We start from the raw sequence: 21501 nt of genomic DNA, 5'->3' as shown, positions 1-21501 counted from the left end.
CATCATACTTGTGAAAACCCAACAAAACAAAATAGTAACCAACGCCTTTCCACGATGTAAAGATTCAGGATCTTCACACTTAATCACATCCTGATCATACTGATCCCTTTTCATTAAGCAACCTTTGGGAGCAAAATTCGGAGTCCATAGCATGAATCAGGTGACAATGAACCATATACCTTGAAAAGTCATACCAAGTGACCTAATGTAACATACCATGAAACAGTGGCGGACCCAGGATTTTCAATCGGGGGGGCACCGATCTTCAACATTATTGCCGATGTGGAGAAAGGATCAGCAAATTAGAAGTCGGTTTTTTGGGTCACTTACGGCCATAGTTTTTATGTTTTTTGGTTTAACTGAGGTTAACCTAATTTTTTATCCTTAATTATCAATAAATAAATAAACAAAAAAATAAACAACATTAAAGCAAAAAATATTGATTGAAAAAATTATTAACACAGTAACACTCATATTTCATTTTTTCAAAGTAAAACAAAAATATACTCCGTATATTATTTTGAAGAAAATATTAGTGTTGTAGACTTATATTAAATATTGTAGGTCATCTAAACATCTTGAATTTCCTACGTCAAAAAAAAATAAAAATAAACATCTTGACTTTATTTAGTAACACCAAAACACTCATCCAGATACATTCAAAGTCAAAAAATGAATATTCCGAAGAAAGAATTCGTGTCATTAACTTGAATTTTAGATCACCAAAACATCTCCCTTCAAAATAGAAAAAAAAAAAAGTCATGAAGACATCTACAACCTATTTTGATCCTCTTCAAATAAATTATAAAAACAGGTGCCTCCAATAACATTATTGTGTTTAATTAGTATGCAGTAATGTACGTAGTATTACTCAGTAGTCAGTATTATATACCAAGTATTTTATTGATTCAAAATGTTGAATTATCATAAAAGGGAATAAGAAAAAGTTTAAATGAAAAATAAATAACCAAAGTAAAAAATTTGTAGTAATGCTATTTCATATTAAAAAAATTGAATTATCATAAAAAGAACGAAAAAAAAATAAAAAGAAATGATAAAATGTGAAGCTAACATCAGTAGAGGAGTCTCGAACCCCTGGATCAGCGGAATCCAAAGGGAGACTCCAAGCGCAACAAATTGCCACTGCAGCACCAAATTCTTTTTTTTTTTTCTCGGGAGGAGGGGGGCACGTGCCACCCCTGGTCATAGGCTAGGTCTGCCATTGCCATGAAACTCTTAGGCAACCATATGCTTAAGAGAGAAAATAATAAACACACAATAACTAGTTGTTCATGAAACAAATGGTATTGCCCTTGTAAACCTACATGATCCGTTGAGTGAAAATGAATAAGGAGAAACTCTTGGGCGAAGGTCATGGCCGCGAGGAAATGGCACACGTTGATCACGTGAGCCTTGGTGTTGAATTGGGCTAATTTGTCAAGGAGTATAACAAAGAGAGCATACAAGAAGAAGGGCATGGCTGATGGCGGTGAGAGTATGTTCAATGTGGTGGAGATGATCGAGTGGCTTGGATTTCTCCATTATGATCAATGGGTGAGCTATGAAGCTCAACTAAGATGAATATAAAGGATCCAATTAGGATTAGGTAAAGTTCTAAATACTTTGAGAATGAGGTAGGAAACCAAGTGTATGATTTGAAACATTTTTGGGTTGCATTGTTTTTTAGGTTATTGCAAATTAAGATGCCAAAGACCTATGATGAAAAACACTAATCCCATACAAACATGACCTTCTCTACCTCCCATTTAATTTGTTTGTTTAATTAATCTTGGTGGATTAAGACTAAAAATAATCTCTCTTTTAAACTAGTATTTCATTTTCATAACTAGAGGAAAATCCATCTACTCTTTACCTTGAATTTTGTTTTATGTCATCTTTGGAGTTTGGTTTTTTTGGTGTATTGTGGATGAAAGAAATGATTTATCTTTCTCTTAAAGCAATTAAGTTTTAAGAAACTAAATCAAAATACGAATTGCAAGTTTGCAACGTACACCCGAGGCCGCGACAAAATTGATGTTTTGTGTATCTTGTAAAATTCCACTATTCTATTTTAGTTGTAATGTTTTGACTTTTGTATAATTTACATACGTCACATTAAACATATTTATCTTTCTCATATATAAAACATAATATTTTTTTTCCACCATATAAATGTCCGTGAGTTTCCTTGAGTTTTTCAAATATATAATCCGTACGTAGTATGTATTTTTTTTGGTTTTTTTTTTTGACATAAACTTAATTTGCATAAATAAAGAAAGTGTACATATTACAACTTACTAAAACTAAAACAACTTAAACTATTAGGGTCATTAAAACCCCTTACATAGTTTACACACCAAACTACCAACAAAAATTAAAAACTGAAGGAATAACATGATCGTACGTAGTGTGTAAGAAGTGGTTAGATCGAATAGTTTAAAATTATTATTTTTTTGAAAACATTTACTACAACCAATAATTGATCTACATAAAAGATGAACTTTTTAAGAGCATGTAGAGCGCTACTAACAATTATCTATACTAATATATTAAAAGGCGTTGAGAAAAATGTCTATGTGTCACATAGTACTCTTCCCTTAGTGTCACATCATTCATTCACCAGATGATATGTCATATCATGGAAAACCAAAATTCAATACATACAATGAGGTTCGAACTCCAGACCTCAAGTGTGGATGATAACTCCCATTACCATCTTAACCAACAACCAATTGTGGTTTATCTCTTCACATTAATTTATAAATTAATGTTACCCTGAAGTTTAAAACAACTAATTTTTTATAAGACTTTATTTTCTATTAACTAATTTTGCAAAAAAATTAATTATTAAATAATTAGGACAACCATGAATAAACATGATGTCACAAGTCTCATAAGCATCAACTACAGAAATGCCTTCCATGGCTGCATATATCTAATTTGGTGTTTATTAATTTGAATCACTTAGTTCCACAAATTATACAAATGATAAGAGATGCAATTGAAAAATTATTTCTCATGATAAATGACGTAGTTTGTTTGTGCAGTTGACGAACTTGATGGATGTTTTTCCCTTTGTGGTATACATGAATTTTATCAAATATTGAGCTTAAGAAAAGTCTAAAATTTAACTATTCAATGTATCAATCGGGGCATCGCCCGAGCCACACACTAGTTATATATATAAAAAGATGAACTTTTAAGAGCATGGAGAGCACTGCATAAGTGTGAAATGTCACAAAATAATTTTTACATAAAAAAAATAATATCCCATCCGTCCAAATTTGATCATCACATTTTTCATTTATTTCAGTCTTAGTAATTGCCATATTTCCTTTTATAACATAGATCTAATAATATTTACTAGCTACTACGTACATTTTTCTTCCCAATACCAAAAGATATGGTTATGCACCTCTCGCATTCAATTAAAAAAATTCTTTCACTATCTCCATAATATCTAATTTTATACTTCGTATTAATAGATAATCTTATAATAATTTATCGCATAAAACTCCGTGAAACGTCTATTACGACAATTAAATTGGGACAGAGGGAGTGATGTTCAATTTATCTACGTATAAAGGAAACCTTTATGAAGCAGTAAGATTTAGGAGTGCCACATGAAACAACAAACTACGAGTGTTAATTTATTTTTCATCTACGTGTGATAAGTTGTGGTTTAACTAAATACTCCTTTAATTTATCCCAAATTCTTATATGAGATTGTCTTCACCATTAACTGATGGTGAGGCCAGTTCACACTTGCGAATTTAGGTATGTTATTTCTATAGTTTAGACATGTTACTTTTTTTTTTTTTAATTTTAGAGGAGGTATTTTATTTAGTTTAGGTATGTTACTTCTATAGTTTATACATGTTACTTTTTTTATACGGAGTAATTTTAGGGGAGATACCTTCTTAGTTTAGGTATGTTACTTCTATAGTTTAGACATGTTACTTTTTTAAAAAAATTTAAGAGGAAGTACTTTTTTTTGGTTTAGGTATGTTACTTCTATAGTTTATACATGTTACTTTTTTTATACGAAGTATTTTTAGGGAGATACCTTCTTAGTTTAGGTATGTTACTTCTATATTTTAGACATGTTACTTTTTTTTTAATAATGTTAGAGGAGGTATTTTTTTTAGTTTAGATATGTTACTTTTTTTTTTATATAATTTTAGATGAGGTACTTTTTTAGTTTAGGTATGTTACTTCTATAGTTTAGACATGTTACTTTTTTTTATACGGAATAGTTTTAGGGGAGGTACATTTTTAGTTTAGGTATGTTATTTCTATAGTTTAGACATGTTACTTTTTTTTAATATAAGTTTAGAGGAGGTACTTTTTTAATTTAGGTATGTTACTTCTATAGTTTAGATCTGTTACTTTTTTTTTTTAGTTTTAGGGGAGGTACGCTATTGGTTTTGCGCTCGTCACACCATCAATTTGATGGTGTGACTGGTCTCACAGGAGACGCGCTTTTAATTTATTAGTTGACACAATTTGACTTTGACTCTATTCACACAAGTTTTTTGACTTTTTTTTGTGATTTATAGTTAAAAATAAATAGTCATGTGAGATTTTATGAAATATTTTTTAAATATCAACTTATTATGGCCCTGTTTGGTTAGGAGCTGTTAGCTGATAGCTGGTTTGACTAGCTGTTAGCGGTTAGCTGTTTGTATTAGCTGATTTGACTAGCTGGTTACATTAGCTGTTTGTGTAAAAGTGTTTGGTAAATTAGCTGATAGCTGTTAGCTGTTTAATATGTAAAATGACCATTAAGGACATTGACATACTTTGTTTTTTATTAATATTAGACAATTAGTTTATTGTGTTAATTTTTTTCTCTTTATTTTTTTTAATAAACAATCACTAAATAAAATAATTTTTAAAACAAATATTTTTAATTAATTTTTTTAGTAATATATATTTTTCAAATAGAAAAATATTACTAATGATATTTCAAGCATAATTGCAATATATTTCTATTCCTTCAAAGTACTAATACAAAATTTATTATAACAAAAAACGAATCTAGTAAATAGGGTGAAATGAAAAAGAAAGTGAGTAATGTTTTTAGGACAAAAATAATGTAGGGTACCAAGGTTGATAGTGGTTGTAATTATAGGCAATAGTAGGACAAAATAGTCATTTTCATCCACTATCTCAAACCTCTAATTGCAAAAAACTCCTATATTGAGCTTTTTCAAAATTAGATTTTTCACCCCAAAACTCTCTTCCAAACCTCTCATAACCAAACACTTCCAAATAGGTTTTTCTAAAAGTCAAACCTCTAATTCACCCCAAAAAACTCTTTTTCTTTCAAACCTCTCCTAACGAAACACCATATATTTTTCTTATTCATAAATAAAGATATTAGTATTTGTATCGTGTATGGATAAATGTGGCAAAAAAATTGAGTAATCTAGAAAAGAACGGAGGAGTAAGATATAAGATGCGAATTGAAGAAATTCTAGTAATGTATAACTTATTATATTTGAAATAGAATCCTTGGATAGAAACTTCATCTAAAGACGGATGAATTCTATCCTCTCTTCTATAAAAAAAAGCCCTCATCCAACTTTGTTTTCATCTTACTCTTACGTAATTTTTTTATTCCTTTTATACCCTTGTTGTAACTTATAATTACAACACTTGCATGATCTTGACAAGTGTCTTTAAAATTTTAATGCAATCCTAGCCTCCACGTTTGAGTTTACTTGGATAGATAATCACTTGACCTTCCTTCTTTCTTTCCCAAAGACACAAAGCTTCTGTAGAATTCCTTTTTCTTTTCCTAAAGAGACGCTGTCCATGGAGCTTGAGCGGTTCTCTGATTAACTTAACAAAGTTAATCGCTTGTTCTTCATAAAAAGTACGGAGTAAGTGCCGACCTCCCTTCTCTCAATTTTGCTGGAAGTAATTTTTCTTCGCCATTACTTCTCACTATGATTTGGGGCTGATTTTTTTTTCTATTACTTTAATTCCATTTACACATGCTTTCCCTAAATAAACCGAATTTGTATATAAATTCGTTCCATTTTTACATGTAGAATAATATTTGCAGGCTTACTCTCCACTTCCGTTGATGTTTGAATCGGAAATTTCAAGATTTTCTTCGAATAATACCCAGAAGGAAGGTACATTGGTCTCTCCTAATTTTGCTCCCCCCAATGGATTAATAATAATAATGCATGCTTAAATTTTTGAATGAATCTATTCATTTTGGATTGTTCAATACCATAGCAAGGGGAGATTGGTTTGGATGTCATCTTTCATTTTCGTCATCTTTCATTTTCGTCAATCGGCTAGCATGACTAATCCAAAGAAGTCCTTGCCAGCCTTGACCATCTCAAATTAGTATTTGTACCTTTTCTATATATTCTATGGTTTTGCTGTCTGTACTCTGTACTCTGTAATCTTCTTCCCATTTTGGTCAGTAACATGGAAGACTGTTTTTTCACAAGGGGAAAAAAATATCAAACATTGATCGCCAGTCAAAGCAAGAGTGTATATCTAAGATGAGCTATATTCTAAAGTAAAAAGATACAGAGTATGTGATTAAGAAAAACACAAAAAATTTAGCTGTCAATGTGTCAAGATAAAAGAATTGAAGAAATCTTAAATTGAAGAACAACATACCATCCATGAACCATCCACCATCAGTAGAAATGTAAGCTTTGGTGATGATTAGATCAAGGTCAGTTAGGATTTGTATGACTTCTAACAATATTCCTGGTTTGTTCATGCTGTCAACCTGCTACAGAAGAAACAGTTTAACCTGTCAACAGAAATAGGAAATTTATAACAGATAGCGGATTAACTTTCCTATTTGCCTTCAATTTTACTTAACTTCTCAAAAAACTCATTCATTAGTGTTACGTTGGAACCTATTAAGGCCCAGTTCGGAAAACTAGCGGAGTACAACAAAGTAACTGTGAAACCAACCCATTACACTTACTTCCAGCAGAGTACAACAAAGGTTCCCTTTTTCAGTAATCAGGCTTATGTTGTGTGTAAAATTTATATAACTATCAGATAATTATACTAATAATGGTCCTATCCCTTTTTCCGTAATCAGGCTTATGTTGTATGTAAAATTTATTTAACTATCAGATAATTATACTAATAATGGTCCTATTAATTATATTTTGATAACTAACAAGTGCAAAAATAACTAGGGTAGTTAGTGCTACTGCTGTTTTGACCATTTGATGATGAGATACTAACCTTTACTAGGGTACAGTCACTACAACTGGAGTTATCCACAGAAACCCTGAAAAAAAAAACTAAGTTAGAGACAGGTGTATGATACAATATCTTTGCGGATGATTTAGACAGATTAGGAACCTGGGAGGATTTATTCTGATGCTTAAGTTTTCGTATTCTGGATCAAAATATGGCCCAACCATTTTATCTTTTTCAAACTGTCTAAGGAATAGAAACTGGTTCAAAAAACCATTAAATAGGCTACATTATATCAGATATCGAATGAATTGTTTAAGATAGCATCATCCATGGCTTGGGACATGTTCATTATCCATAATTCAACTTACCTAACTGCACAAGATGAGAGTCCCGAATTCCACCCTTGACCTTGACCCTAATCCTGAACTAACTTACATCGTACAACTTCACAATGCAACTAGAGTCTTTGATCCTGCAAAACAAGAAAAGCCATTTTAACCAAATTTGACCTTGTCTAGACTCTAAACTGAAACTGGATGATCTGGTGAATTCTGTTGTGCTTTTTATAGAGTAACAAAGTGTATTTAGTGATCAGTTATCCAGATTTTGACATATATTTTGATTCTAATAAATATTAGTAACCGCCCTCAAACAAGAAGATAATGAAATACAAACTTCCACCCACCAAAAGAAAGAAGATGATACTTCTAAAGTAACCGCCACCTAGGTATGTTCTTTTTTACTTGTCACATTATTCTGATTTACAAACTTATGAAAAAAAAGCTTGGATTTGCATTTTTTCTTTTGCTCTATTTACTCTCTCCTTGTGTATATCTCTCTATCTGATCATTAATTCTCACTTCATATAGTTCTCTCTCTTCATTTCTTCCTCTCCTGTTCTAACCATTATTCTTCGCCTCACTGACCACCATAGTACCAACACCCCCATTGTCTAATAGTCCAGAATCTTATTTTACATATTTGATTGAAAATTCGGTGGTAGTAGTGTCGGTCGATTTTGTGCTCAATTTTTTGTGCTTAATTATCAGCAGCGATACACAATATTATTCTTGTACTAATATACAGATCTACTGAAATTAGTAAAAATGTCTGAAGTACTTACTCTACGTAGTATCTAGAAACAAAGTATCAAAGTTTTTCAGTTCTGTTCTGTTTTATTTCAGATTAATATTATTGAAGCAAAGGATGCATGAAGCGGAATTAACGTGACTCTATAGATTTGATTCAATATACCGCTTCAATGCTAAATTTTTTGACAGGGTGTACAGCTTGAACAAGCATTATTAATCTCCTTTTGACATGTACCCCACACACTAATTTAGATATGCTGCAATCAAAGTTGTGGGCTGTTTTTGGATATGATGAAAAAAAATTGCTGCAAAATGCTGGCATAGAAGAAAGATGAGTAGGTGTTACACTAAGCTTCTTCTGAACATAAGCTAATTTTCACTATGTACAGTTGTACACACTTTTGTATATGTAAGAAAAACAAAGTCGATGTAATTAATAATGATGAACTGTAGGTAAATATTCTAATTATATTTTGCATAATGTAAAAATTTTAATATCTTTATCAACGTGCAACGCACGTGCCTTCCACTAGTTTTATTAAAAAAAAGAAAACGAGTATTGTATATGATTCTATAACGTATTTTCTTTTATGATTAGGACCAAGAAAACAAAATTAACAACTTAGTCTGGTTAAGTTATACTAAATTTGTTCAGTAAAGTTCTGATAAATTATACTACTCTCTCCGTTACGGGATATTTACACCGCTTTCCTTATAAAAGCGTCTCGGAATATTTGCATTATTTCTATAAATATCATATTTTCTAATTTTATATTGTTTTTCTCACTTACCTGAGGTCCCACTTGCATGTATTCCTAACATCTCAAAAAACATTAAAAAAAATCACCCCTATCCCCACCACTTTAAAAAACTTGATATATTTCCCACTAACGTTATTAAAAAATACTCAATCTCAACTACCACCTTATAAATAATACTTCATCCGTTCATAAATACTCGCAAAGTTTGTCACTTTCACGTATGTTAATGGACAATTTAGATCGTTAATATCTTAACTTATTTTCAAGCAAAAATTATAAAAAGTTGATATTTTGAAAATACGTACGTATTAAAATGAATCTAACAAGATCCCAAATTACTATGTTTTATTTGACATATAAATCATCAACAATAGCCAAATTGGAATATGTGAATAGTGTAAAAATATCAAACGTTGCGAGTATTTATGAACAGAGGAAGTAAGTCAATTAAATTGCCTTAAACTATGTGTCGGTCAAACCGGTGCGTATATTCCGGGGCAGAGGGAGTACTAAGTTTGTTAAGGCTCCGTTCTATTTGATTTATTTTTACTGAACTTATTATCTGAACATATGTGAACTTAATTGATTTTTTCTGAAATATCTGAACTTAATTTATCTAAGAAAAATTTAATTTGTCTGAAATAAACTTATTTGTGTGTGAAAATGTGTGAAAAAAAACTCATTTTTTGTTGAATTTAATTTAACTTATCTGAACTTAACTGGACATGAATTTAACTGAACTTATCTGAACTTATTTTGTCTGAAATAAATCAAAATAAGTTGAATAGAACAGAGCCTAACTTAAGTTTAGATAATTTTTTTAAAAAAAATAAAATAAATGAAATGCATAACCTCATTAACCTATGTAAGCGGTAGCAAGGAAGGCGACGTACGAGCTTAACAACTATGGAGTAGTAGATAATTATAGATTTATAGATAACAATGATCAAATTTATACTTGAAAAATGTTAAAGGCAAAAACCATGCAATTTAATACGAAAGTAGCTAGAAAGGAGAAATTACATAAAGTCATTAAAATTCCACATGATAGGATATAATTTCACCTTAATTAAATTTACCAATTACAGGTACACAAGCTAATGTCCTCCCCTCCCCCCTTTTCCATCGACGTAATTTGATTGGGTTTCAAATCTTCAATCGGTTTATATCGGTTGATAGCTTCAAATATACTCCGTAAATTTTGTGTTTGTTTTTTTTTGCTTGGTTCGTTTGTAAAAATGTATGGGGATCATAACGGGTATCAATTTTTCGAATAAATTTAGATTAATGAATGAGAATTATCCTCACGGCTACAACGATGTATCGTTAGATTATCTAACCGAAAAGATTGTGCATTCCAATGATACGTGTGAGAGATGCAACACATTGCAAGATCTGCTCGTCGATCATAGTTGTGAAGAAGGAAAGACTTGTTTGCATTCCATTTGTTAAAGTCAAATTTATTGTCATACTACTTTTTTTTAATAAATTGACTTTACTATAAAAAAAAATATAAAAAAAAAATTAAAAACCTAACCAATCCATGAAGTTCCTAAATATTACTTCATTTTATTACTTATTTGATGGGATAATTTTAATCATTTCAGATGGTCGACCAGTCAAATCATGACCAGGAAGGATAAAGTTGCGTAATTTTTTAAGGTTTAAAAGGTTACGTAATTATTCAAGTATAAAAAGGGGGAACACAATCAAAACCTAAAAAATACCAAATTAAATCCAATTAAAGAAGAATCTTCTAAGTACTTCACATTTGGAATCTAGTCACTATTGATAACTGAAGAGAATCTTCTAAAAAAATTAAATATAGGAGAAAACAAAAAGCATTGTTGTCTTGTATGATTCATCTCAATTACTATTTTAAGGATATTAAATTTTTACGAGTAGTATGATTTTACTAACATATAATATATTATTGGTAAAAAACGTGCATTGGTAATCCCACCCATAACCTTAAAAGTTACTCTGTAAAACACAAGATATTAAAGTCGAACTTCCAAATAAAAGTGAACCATACGTTAAAACTCAAGGCACCTACACATTTAATTTATTTATTTTCTTTCAAAACATATACGGAGTATATTCTCACCTTAGGCCGGTATCCCCACTATTTTTGTTTTTGTTTTTGTTTTTGTTTTTGTTTTTTGAGGTCCACCAATTATCATTCTTTTTGTACACTGCACATATCCACATACTATTATCTTTCTTTTTGGAAATTGCCCTGACATATTTAGCCATGACAGCATTATTCCAGCACAAATGATTTCTCATATACCCAATCCACAACTTTTCTGGTTGAACGGTTGAACCTGGAGCATGGTCCCAAGCTACTGCACCTGGAGCATTATTGAAACTATGTGCCAAAACATATAAAAGCTCTGCAAATATGCCCATTCCCACCTACCAAACGCTCTGCTAATGATTTTCAAAACCTTTTTATTTTAGGAAGAATCATAACTTCAGTTCAGACTAATAAATCTTGCAGATTCATGAGCAAAATTTGTAAAGTGATTTGAAGATTCTATAGAATCTGCCTCTGTAGAAAAGAATCGACAAGAAACAAGTTGTTAAAGCAGCACACCATTAAAAGAGAAGCTTATTTCCAGAGGCAACCCTGGGTTGGGGCTACCATGTTAAAAAGTAGTGAACACAGCTCAAAATAGGAACCATGAAAACACAAAGGAAAACATGTTTTCCTACAGTCTAAAAGAAACAGAGTCGATGAGGTTTTACAGTATTTAGTACCTCATGTAGACATTAATAAAAATTAAAAAGAAAGAGAGAAAATTGAATTCTTATACATATGTAGACAGCTAACACTAGAGTGGCATGAATGATCTTGACGGCGACTTTTGGAATGAGATTGTGTTAGCTATCTGCATTATTTGCTTTGTTTTCTCGCTCTTGGCGCACAAATTGCCCACGAACACGTGGTCTTTGATCGGCTAACTTCTTTCTGCTTTGGTATCGCACCTAATGTTGAGACAATGATTAATTTTTAACTCACTTTCAGTATAAGAAAGCACTGATCAAAATACTGTGACAGCAGGCTTCTTGCTAATGTAACCAGAAAAACAGATATTCACATGTCTTAATATACACAATCAACCAATGTGAATCCTACAGTACCCTGTCTTCACATTTGTGTACTATACTTGTGTTTATAGTTCTAAAATTCAGCTTCGAATTCGATGCTTTAGATCCAACGGCATGGCATGTTCATACTAGATGTCCAAGTATAAATTCGATGGACAATAATTAGTAGTATTACCTTTTTGTCAAAGCATCTTTCTTTTCGCTTCAGACGGAATTTGTTCAATGCAGCTTCTCGTTGTGCTGATCGATTTTGATCTAAACCAACACCGCTACCAATTCCACTTCCACTTCCACTACCACTTCCATTATCTGCACCATCTTTTGTAGCTGTCCCACTATTACCATTGACCTTGTTTGTTCCTTGAGCATTCACAACAGCACTACTTCCGTTGCTACCATGATTACTTCCGCTTGCACTCCCATTTACACTGCAGTTGGCGGCATTTGCTTCAGTTGGCACTCTACAACCATTCGAGGAGGATCCACATTGTAGGGTGCTTTTTGACATATCATCCTGGGGAGGAATCTTTTGTACACCATGGAAATTATGATGATGATGATGATGATGGTCATGGTGATGTTGGGTCTTGAGTTGCTGATGGCCCATCCCATTTTCTTGCATTACAGCAGCATTTAATGATGCAACACTGGTGTTACCAATTTGCAGTGGATGAAACACGGATGATTGTTGAGAATCGTTGACTGTTGACTTTGCAGTGGCCGTAGTAGGCTTTGTGAAAGATCCATTAGTAGTAGAACCCATGTTGTTGTTGTTACTGCTGCTATTAGAAATTTGATTCGGAGGATCAGTGGATTGCTTTGCTGCTTCTGAACTGTTATTTGGTGGAGAGCAACTACCAACATTGCCTGTTTGGCCTTGGTTACCAGCTGAACCTGTATTGTACCTGCAATAATTTGATAAATTAAACATTTTCCTTGGTTTGGCTTTAATACACATGAGATAGGCGAGCCAGGCTCAAAGCCACGTGTACCAATAAAAAATTAAATAAATTTCAAGTTCTGACTTCTCAAGCATACCTGGTGAAGGCTGAAAGCTGCGAGTGCCTGAGGATATTTTGGTCCAAGACATTAGTACTTGTGTCTGCAACATCACCCACCCTCTTCAGACTGAGCTCAAGTGAAGGCAATTCCTCGGCATGTTTCATGACTTGGTCATTGTTTTTACAAATTTCAGAAGGAAATGGCAGTGCATCAGATACTAAATTTCCTTCATGATGTTCATCAGTGCTGAAACCTTCTCCTGGTAAGTTCATATCCTGTTGATTCCATTCACCTTTAGGTTTATCATTGCTCATCTCCTGATTCTCATCATCAAAATTCTGACCATCATTTTTCTGGTTCAGGTCTATCTGTGAAGTTTGGAACTTCTCAGCAGTAGTTGATATGGTCACCTTTCTGTTTGGTACATTTATCAGTGAATCTGTATTTCTAGGTGCTCCAATCTCCAAGTCCTTTCCCATCGGGACATTTTCTGATATAGGTGGACACTAGGTCATTAAATGGTCCTAGTTCACCATAGTAATATAACAATTAGCAAATGGAGTGGAAAAATACCAAGTTGATTATCCTGTTCCTGCATGGCTCCAGGCATCCAGCTGCTGGCAAATGCCTCGGGCATTGGGTAAATGGCCTGAGCACAAGTACTATTATCTGGATCAGTTGCTTGTTCCCAAGCAGATGATCGCTGGGGGCTGTCAACTTCTGCTGCCCTTTTTGTCCATGAACTCTAAATGACCAAAAAGAAGAAAAAGGGAAAAATTTAGATTAAAGAAAGGAAAGAAAGCAATAAAGCCGGTAGCTTCCAACATACTAACACTACCATTCATTGTAAGTGAAATTAATATGCCAAACACGGATAGACAACAGGCTACATTCTGAAATTAATATGTGTATATGTTTGTTACATGAAACTTTCACGCACAAAGTCTTCTAAAATCAGGAAAATGGTTCACGAGTGCTGTATCCCCGCACCTGTGTCCAACTTAAGGAACAAGGACAGTGTCTTCGTCTCTGAATTTTTGAATCCTGACGTATCCGACACTTGCATATCTACCTGTACCCGACACTCGTACCCGTGTCTGAGTAACATAGATAATATGTAAATTAGGATGAATATTTTCCACTTACTACGTAAATATATAAACATAGCGCCCCAGTAACTATTGAAATGACATTCAGATGGGGACTAGTACAGTACAAAATCCAGACTAACTATCAGCTTAAATGCTACAGCCTGGGATCTTAGACAGTGTAGTAGACAACGTCTGGGAATTCAAGGTAAGGGATTATCACAGACTTCAGTTCGTTTCAACATTATTCCGAACTACCTAATTAACAATGACTACTTCGTATGACATAGTTATCACAAACACAGAACAAGCTGAGGAATATGCAGCTAACTTAAAATTGTCAGTTGGGGGTGTTCTTGATGATGCACATATTGAGAAGCTCGTCAAGTTGCTTTAGTGATAGTTTCATTCAGGTTTATGCGTATGTAAAAAATTCTTATTACGTAGTGAGGTCTACTAGAGGTAGATTCTTAGCAATTGAAAATTTTAGGTTACTTATACCCAAACCCAAGCAACATGTAGCAATTAAACACACACAAAAAGTCATAGGTAAATCAAGTGCTCAGAATTCCATAACAGCAATTTCGTTTCATCTTCAAATAAAATATATGCAAGCATCCTCAACATTATTACATTTTTCACACATTAATATAACAATGCCAATTACTTTAATTTTAGGGTCAATGTACCTGAGTGCCACTTCCATTGTCGCTTCCATCCTGAGCTTGTAAACCAATACTTCTTTTGTCATTTTCGTTGTTGCTGCCAGTGTCATTGTTCGACTCATCAGCGCATTTGGCGCCAATAGATTTTTCATTCCGTATGCAGCTGTCACCATTGCTACCACTAGACTAAGAAAAGAAATGAAAACAAATTGAAACAAATTAATGAAAGTAACACTAAACATATACTGATAACAAAACGTATTAATAGCATACTTCGTATAAATATCTCACGAGAAGAAAAGGAAGTAAGAAACAGATGAAACATTAAAACCTATAATCAAAACGGTACTCATCATGCAGTGTTTGAATTTTCCCTTTTTGTCAGTGAATTTAAAAATTGAAAGACTGCTGCGTCAACCAAAATGACATCAGGTTCAGAGTAAGCTGGGAAAATGTAAAGTAACTTACACTGTGACATCTCCTCCATACATGCTGCCAAAGGTTTTTAAGTTCATTTTTCCTTATAGGCTTCGCCAGAAAGTCAGCAGCACCCTTGGACAAGCATTTTAAGACTAAACTAGTTGAATCAAGAGATGACATCACTGCACAAAATAGTATGAAATGATTAAAATTCTATATCTAAATAATTATATGGAAAATAAACAAAAGAAAGACTGAAAAGGCACAAATCAAATATGGAAATATAACATACACTAAGGACCAAGAGCTTACTAATGACAGGAGTATTCTGGCAGCTGTTGTGACTCATTATCTTGGACAGAAGACCAATACCAGATAGTCCAGATGTGACTACCTCAGTCAAGACCAGATCAATCTGATGGTTTAAATCTTCTAAGATTTTCCATGCTTCTATACCATTTGACACTGGTGTGACTGTAAAATGTCAAATCACGAGTTTATCACTAAATGAAAATATGGGGACAGAAAAACAAGCATACTAATTGTTTTTAACCAAATCAAAATTTATATTTCATATATATGCAAATCCTAGCATCACCCAAGTATAAGACATCGATGTACTTGATACAAAAGACATACAAGTTTTTCTGATAAGCATATTCCCACAAAGAACTAAGTAACTAAAGTCTACAACTAGACTTCACCAATTGCAAATAGCAATAGAACAGTTCCTTCCTCCCTAAGACTTGACTTGCCTACTTAAGTTCAACAAAATATAGCCTTTGAAAACTGAATCGTGAACAAGGATCCAAAAAAACAGATAAGAAAAAAGTCCAAAAAAAAAAATTGAGCCGGATGTATCTACTAACTAACCACCTTCAGCTTGACTTTCCTGGGTGGACTGTAACAAGTTACAACCAAATGACCTGTTAATGTTGTTATTTCCCTGTACTAATTAAGCCCTGTAGACCTTGTGACCTAGAGACTTCCGAAAAGGAAAAAATAATATTTAGATGATATAAGAGCCTTGTTGTCACTGTACAGCTGAGCCTATGTACTTCTGAACTTCTTACCCTTAACCCTAGGTGGGAGCCTCGTTATAGGCACTGGGATGATACTATGGTACCGTGACATGATAAAAAACAGAAAGAAAAAAAAAACACTAATTCTAAATTATATAAAACTTGTTTTCCAGGGAACTCCATCGATCCGTGACAAGTGCTTGTAGCTTTTTTGAGAATTACTATAATAACTCAGATTTTTCATTTTGGTTCAGGTACACAGGACCTCATTTGCTCTGGATTTTCCTACAAGTTTAATACCCTTGATTCTCTTCATACCATTTTCCCTGTAAATTATACAATTCCTACCCTTTTTCTTTCTCTGCTCTCACTTCCTGGATTCATTCAAAATGATCCGCAACAAGAGGATGTAAAAGTACCTAGATATAGAACCTAAATGGAAAATTTTAGGACATTTAGAACATGATATTTAATAAAAGTTTAAGCTCCCTTCATTAATTTTACCAGATCTCATCCTTTACACTACCTACTCTAATTTGCAGACTTCCTTTTGAATGATTGTAAAGCATATTATAGGAAAAGCTAATCAACAGTTATTCAACAGCACAAGCAGAGCAAAATTTTGGAGTACATAAAGTATCAATACTTAAATTTCCATAACTTTCCTTAGCAACCTATTAAACATTAAGGGCAAAAAAGAAATTTAAAGAGCCAGGATACAAATAGTGCACGAAATATCAAAAGGAAAACATCTAGGTCAAATAAATCACACTTATTCGGCCAAAAAGTTACTCAATTTGGAGTATGAACTTCACCTTCGTAGCTACAATTCCGTAGCAAAGCAGTAACAACATGACGAGTTGAGTCGTCACTTTCTACAAGCAAAACCTTGGGAGATCCAAAAGGAAGAAACCTATCCCAACGAACCCGCCCTTGGATTTGCGACTGAGGCATATGAGTGACCATAGGAAGCTGAACAGAACTCGCTGAACGCCTGCTATTTGCATCCTCACCATCATCGATAATTCTCAATTCATCTTCCTCGGAAAGCCCCTGTCCTTCACCTGGAACCCTACCCCTACCTCCTCTCTTTTCAGCATCTATATATTGATTAAGCTCTGCCACAACCTTCACACCACCGTAACCATTTTCATTTTTCTGAATGGACCTCATCAACCAGACTCAAAATGATCAATTACAATTATGCAAAAGAACACATCATGTCTATTGAACGACCCCTGCATCTTCGAACAGAACACGCCTTCGACATATGAAAAACCCTTCAATTACCCCTATTTTGGTGACCAAAAGAGCAAAAGTTAATATCATCATACGCACATCCTTACAAACAAGTAAACAATCTACTGAAATTCAAAAATAAATCACTGAATCCCATCTCCAAAATCTCAAGATCAATACAAATCCAAACCCAATTTCAATTAAATCAACTATTTATAACCAAATTCCTAATTTCCAAATTTCTACAGTAATCAAATGATTCAGAAAACACACAAACCCCTAAACAAAAATTAACTTCTCTAAACAAAATTAACACAACTAATCAGATTACCCAAAACCCAAAACAGACAACACCAAATCAACACTAATGAAACAACTCAAATCATAATAGATGAGCAAAATTACGAAAGCGAAAAGCAAAGAAATGACATACCATCTAAAATCCCCTGTTCAGCTAAGCTCAGCAAGATGATTCCGTACCTACAACCCCTGCAGAAATCTCAGTAAATCAAACTAAATTGAAGATTTTCTACTTAAAAAAAAACCCACAAACCAAATTAGGGTTCTTATTCATTCACTGTGTTGCAATTTCAGACAACTAAAATCAAAAGTCATATACAAGAGAGACTAAATTTAGTTAGTTTGGAAAAATACCCGATATTAACAAGTCCCCCAAATTTAATCTTGTTTAATAAAAGATCGAACTCGAACTTGAACTCGCCTCAAATTTGTTTAGAATATTTTAATAAGAATGAATGAATGGGTGTCCTGTAAAAGAAGGAGCAGTATAGAACAAAAGAAGCAGATCAGAAGATATGTATATATATTGAAAATTGTTTATTAATATTGGATTATTAATATAAATAGAAATAATGATGACGTGGAGGAGTGTGGGGTAAAATGGGATGCCATGTAGGATATCTTTGCTGATTTGGAGGGAGAGATCTAAAGCTGTGTTTTGAGAGAGAGGATCTAAATTGATCTTGGTAAATCAGATTTAAGACACGTGGCAGCTTATGCGGACAGTTAAAGGTTTGGGAGTAAATCTTTTTTTATTTTGTTAAATCTTTTTCTTTTCTTAGGTACAATTGTACAAAAACTTGGATGATCTGTTAGATGCTTTTTCTTTATGTTTTTGTTCACCATTTTACCCCTTTGCTTTTTTATCCCCTTTTTACGGGCCTTAATTCCACGTCAGCACCGAATTAGTGGGCCATGCTCCCATGGGGTAACGGCAATACGGCATGGGAAGGGATCAATGTGATTTTGAGTTTTTTTTCATCTCTCTTCCTCTCACTTTCACCTGTAATAAAGGACGTCTATCCTATACGGCGTCAATACTTAAATAGATTTGATCCACGCTATATTTTTGGTTGATCATTTTTAAAAGAAGGTTATCAACTTGTTCTTAATTTATTCTGGCAAGTTTTTTGAGATTATTATGAAAAGAAAAAAAATTAAATTTGTGTGGTTAATAAATGTTGAGCTTGAATAATGCGAATTTAAGTCACAAATTACTTTTAAAAACATGGGGTTACTATGGTTCAAAATATGGTATGTACCTAAAAATCTCGGCAACTTTTGTGTAAGACCGCCTTATCAGAAAGACCACTCTAGTTGCTTAACTAATTGGTTCAATTTCTTAACTAATTGGTTACATTATTTAGTTAATTGATTCAATTGCTTAACTAATTAATTCCTTTGCTTAACTAATTGGTTTCAGTACTTAACTAATTAGTTCAAGTGTTTAACTAATTGGTTCCGTTGCTAACTTATATGATACCAAGGTGGTCTTTTTTGAAGACCGCCTTATAGAAAAGTTTGTATAAAAATCTAGTGTTTAATTTATTTATAATAATCATTATATGAACAATAAAGGTCCATATGTATGTAAAAAGGGTGTTAGAGAAAATTATTGATTTTGGGTTCGTACTAATATTATTGTGGACCAGGTCCACGCATGAATAATTCCTTATACAGAGTACATGACGAGTCAGAGACAATACTCCATCCGTTTTAAAATAATAGTTACACTTTCACCTGAAATTCTGAATATTACTTCATTAAAACAAAATGAAAGTAAGATAGTGTTTTATTATTTGTTGCACAACATCGGCAGTAGATATATTATTTATTGTGAGAAAGAGGACATGACATAACCAAAAATAGAAGGGTAACTCATGGTAAAATACAACGGAAACTATTTTTAATTATTATGTATTTTCTTTTAAAAATAAACATTTAATATTTTAAAATTTTATTTTGAAACTAAAGTATAACAAATCCATTTGATTATAAATTAGAAATAAGGGTTAAAATAGAGTTTGTTGAATGTGATAAAATTCAAAGTGTGAATTAAAAGGATAATAGCTCCTTACTTTTCTTAATTATTAGATTTTCTTTTAAATACTTTTTATAACATTAGTTTTTTTTTTTTTTGAGGGATAACATTACATTTTTTTTTTAATGAGAGTTCGCTATATATGGTTGGTAGTTTAATGTTTTTGGATTGTTAATTGACATTTTTGCCTTTCTTAATAATAATTACTCCTTTCATTCCTTATTAAATGTCTTGTTTTTCTAATCGGGTATTGTTAAGTACTTGTTATGTTTCTATTTTTTGACATACATTTTTCCTACTATTCTTAAATCATTATTGTTTTTTCTTATACATCCTATACTTTTTTCGCTTTTCATACTCACATCCACTTTTATTTGCATTTTATCAATAAATAAGCATCTACTTTATTCTTTTTACCCATAAAACTACTCACAATTATTATTTTTCTTATACACTTTTCACATTTCTTAATATACCGGTATTTTTCACCAAATAAGATATTTAATAAGGAACGGAAGGAGTACTACATATTCATTTGATTTATTCTCTCTAGATGTAGCAATTGAAAAAGAACACAAGAAGTACTTGTGTGGTTCGTGTTTAAATATTAATCTAAAAAATTCTAGATAATATGTTTGTAAAAATCTAGTAGTGAAATGTATTATGTAGAAAATTCTAGAAATATGATTGTAAATTATAATTAAGAATATTCTTAGGAAATGTCTGGAATTATCCTAAGAAAAATATAGTTAGAACAATCTAGATGATGAGGGGAGTAGAAAAATATATAAACCATAATACAACAACTATAAATAGGTTGTATTTGCATAAGTTTAGGGCGGGCTAATCAAGAGAGCTCCCACAAAATATGAGGGGTAGAAACAAGTGTTCTACCAAAGCGAATATTGTTGTACAATTCTTATTGATGTAATCAATGATGAAAATGCAATTTTGTTAGATAATTGAGGTCAATCAGAACTTCCGTGTGCGTCCTCAAATTTCTATCAGTTCGGTGTAGGATGAAAATATCGATGCGATAACTAATGGGATGAATAGTTTTTCAATGCAACACATTTAAATATATATTCATACATCGTAAAATACGTTGTTAATTTTCTTTTGACATAAGCTTAAATCCACTTTTGTTTGTTGGTTATACTTTTCATTCTTTTCTTTTACTTCTACTTTATTCCTATTTTGTCAAATTTTATTACTCCGTACAACTTTATCATAACCCACACATACCACACTGCAACATTCTCTCATTCCAAGTAAGTTTTGAAGGAAAATTTGCGAATTACTACCTACGACATCCGTTTCAAAAAGATCTTTACAGTTATTATTTGCATTGACTCCAATGCAATATTTAACTACTAATATATTCAATTTCGTATGTGAAAAAATTATAAAAATTTGATATTGTGAAAATACATCTCGAGACCAACCTAACAAGATCTTACATGTAATGTTTTGATGTATATAATGGTGAGAATTTACTGTCAAAATTTTTATACTTTGGACACATTTTCCAAAGCGTAGAGAACTTTCAAAAACGGTGGTAATA

At 32.4% G+C, this 21501-nt stretch overlaps 1 protein-coding gene and 2 long non-coding RNA genes across 3 annotated transcripts; 1 reads left to right on the top strand and 2 right to left on the bottom strand.

Annotated features, from left to right (window-relative positions):
- Nucleotides 1-3808: 3808 nt before the first annotated feature.
- On the bottom strand, nt 3809-7817 carry LOC130467898 (uncharacterized). The gene is made up of 2 exons (XR_008927915.1): nt 7237-7817; nt 3809-6763 (listed from the first exon to the last, which is right to left on the bottom strand). It is a non-coding gene; the product is annotated as an uncharacterized lncRNA (long non-coding RNA).
- LOC130467896 (uncharacterized) lies at nt 5714-8754 on the top strand. The gene is made up of 3 exons (XR_008927914.1): nt 5714-5888; nt 6074-6146; nt 8379-8754. It is a non-coding gene; the product is annotated as an uncharacterized lncRNA (long non-coding RNA).
- A 2893-nt stretch (nt 8755-11647) lies between these two features.
- On the bottom strand, nt 11648-18419 carry LOC110792994 (two-component response regulator-like PRR73). Its single transcript, XM_021997823.2, has 10 exons — nt 18251-18419; nt 18030-18085; nt 17173-17649; nt 15648-15809; nt 15384-15517; nt 14940-15101; nt 13736-13907; nt 13199-13652; nt 12336-13065; nt 11648-12037 (listed from the first exon to the last, which is right to left on the bottom strand). The coding sequence occupies exons 3-10, from the start codon at nt 17528-17530 to the stop codon at nt 11933-11935; spliced, it is 2277 nt and encodes a 758-aa protein (XP_021853515.1). The 5' UTR covers nt 17531-17649; nt 18030-18085; nt 18251-18419; the 3' UTR covers nt 11648-11932.
- Nucleotides 18420-21501: the final 3082 nt, after the last annotated feature.

The sequence above is a fragment of the Spinacia oleracea genome, chromosome 1 (assembly GCF_020520425.1).
Source record: "Spinacia oleracea cultivar Varoflay chromosome 1, BTI_SOV_V1, whole genome shotgun sequence".
Lineage (NCBI taxonomy): Eukaryota > Viridiplantae > Streptophyta > Magnoliopsida > Caryophyllales > Amaranthaceae > Spinacia > Spinacia oleracea.
This window is presented reverse-complemented; position numbering and strand designations above follow the sequence as displayed.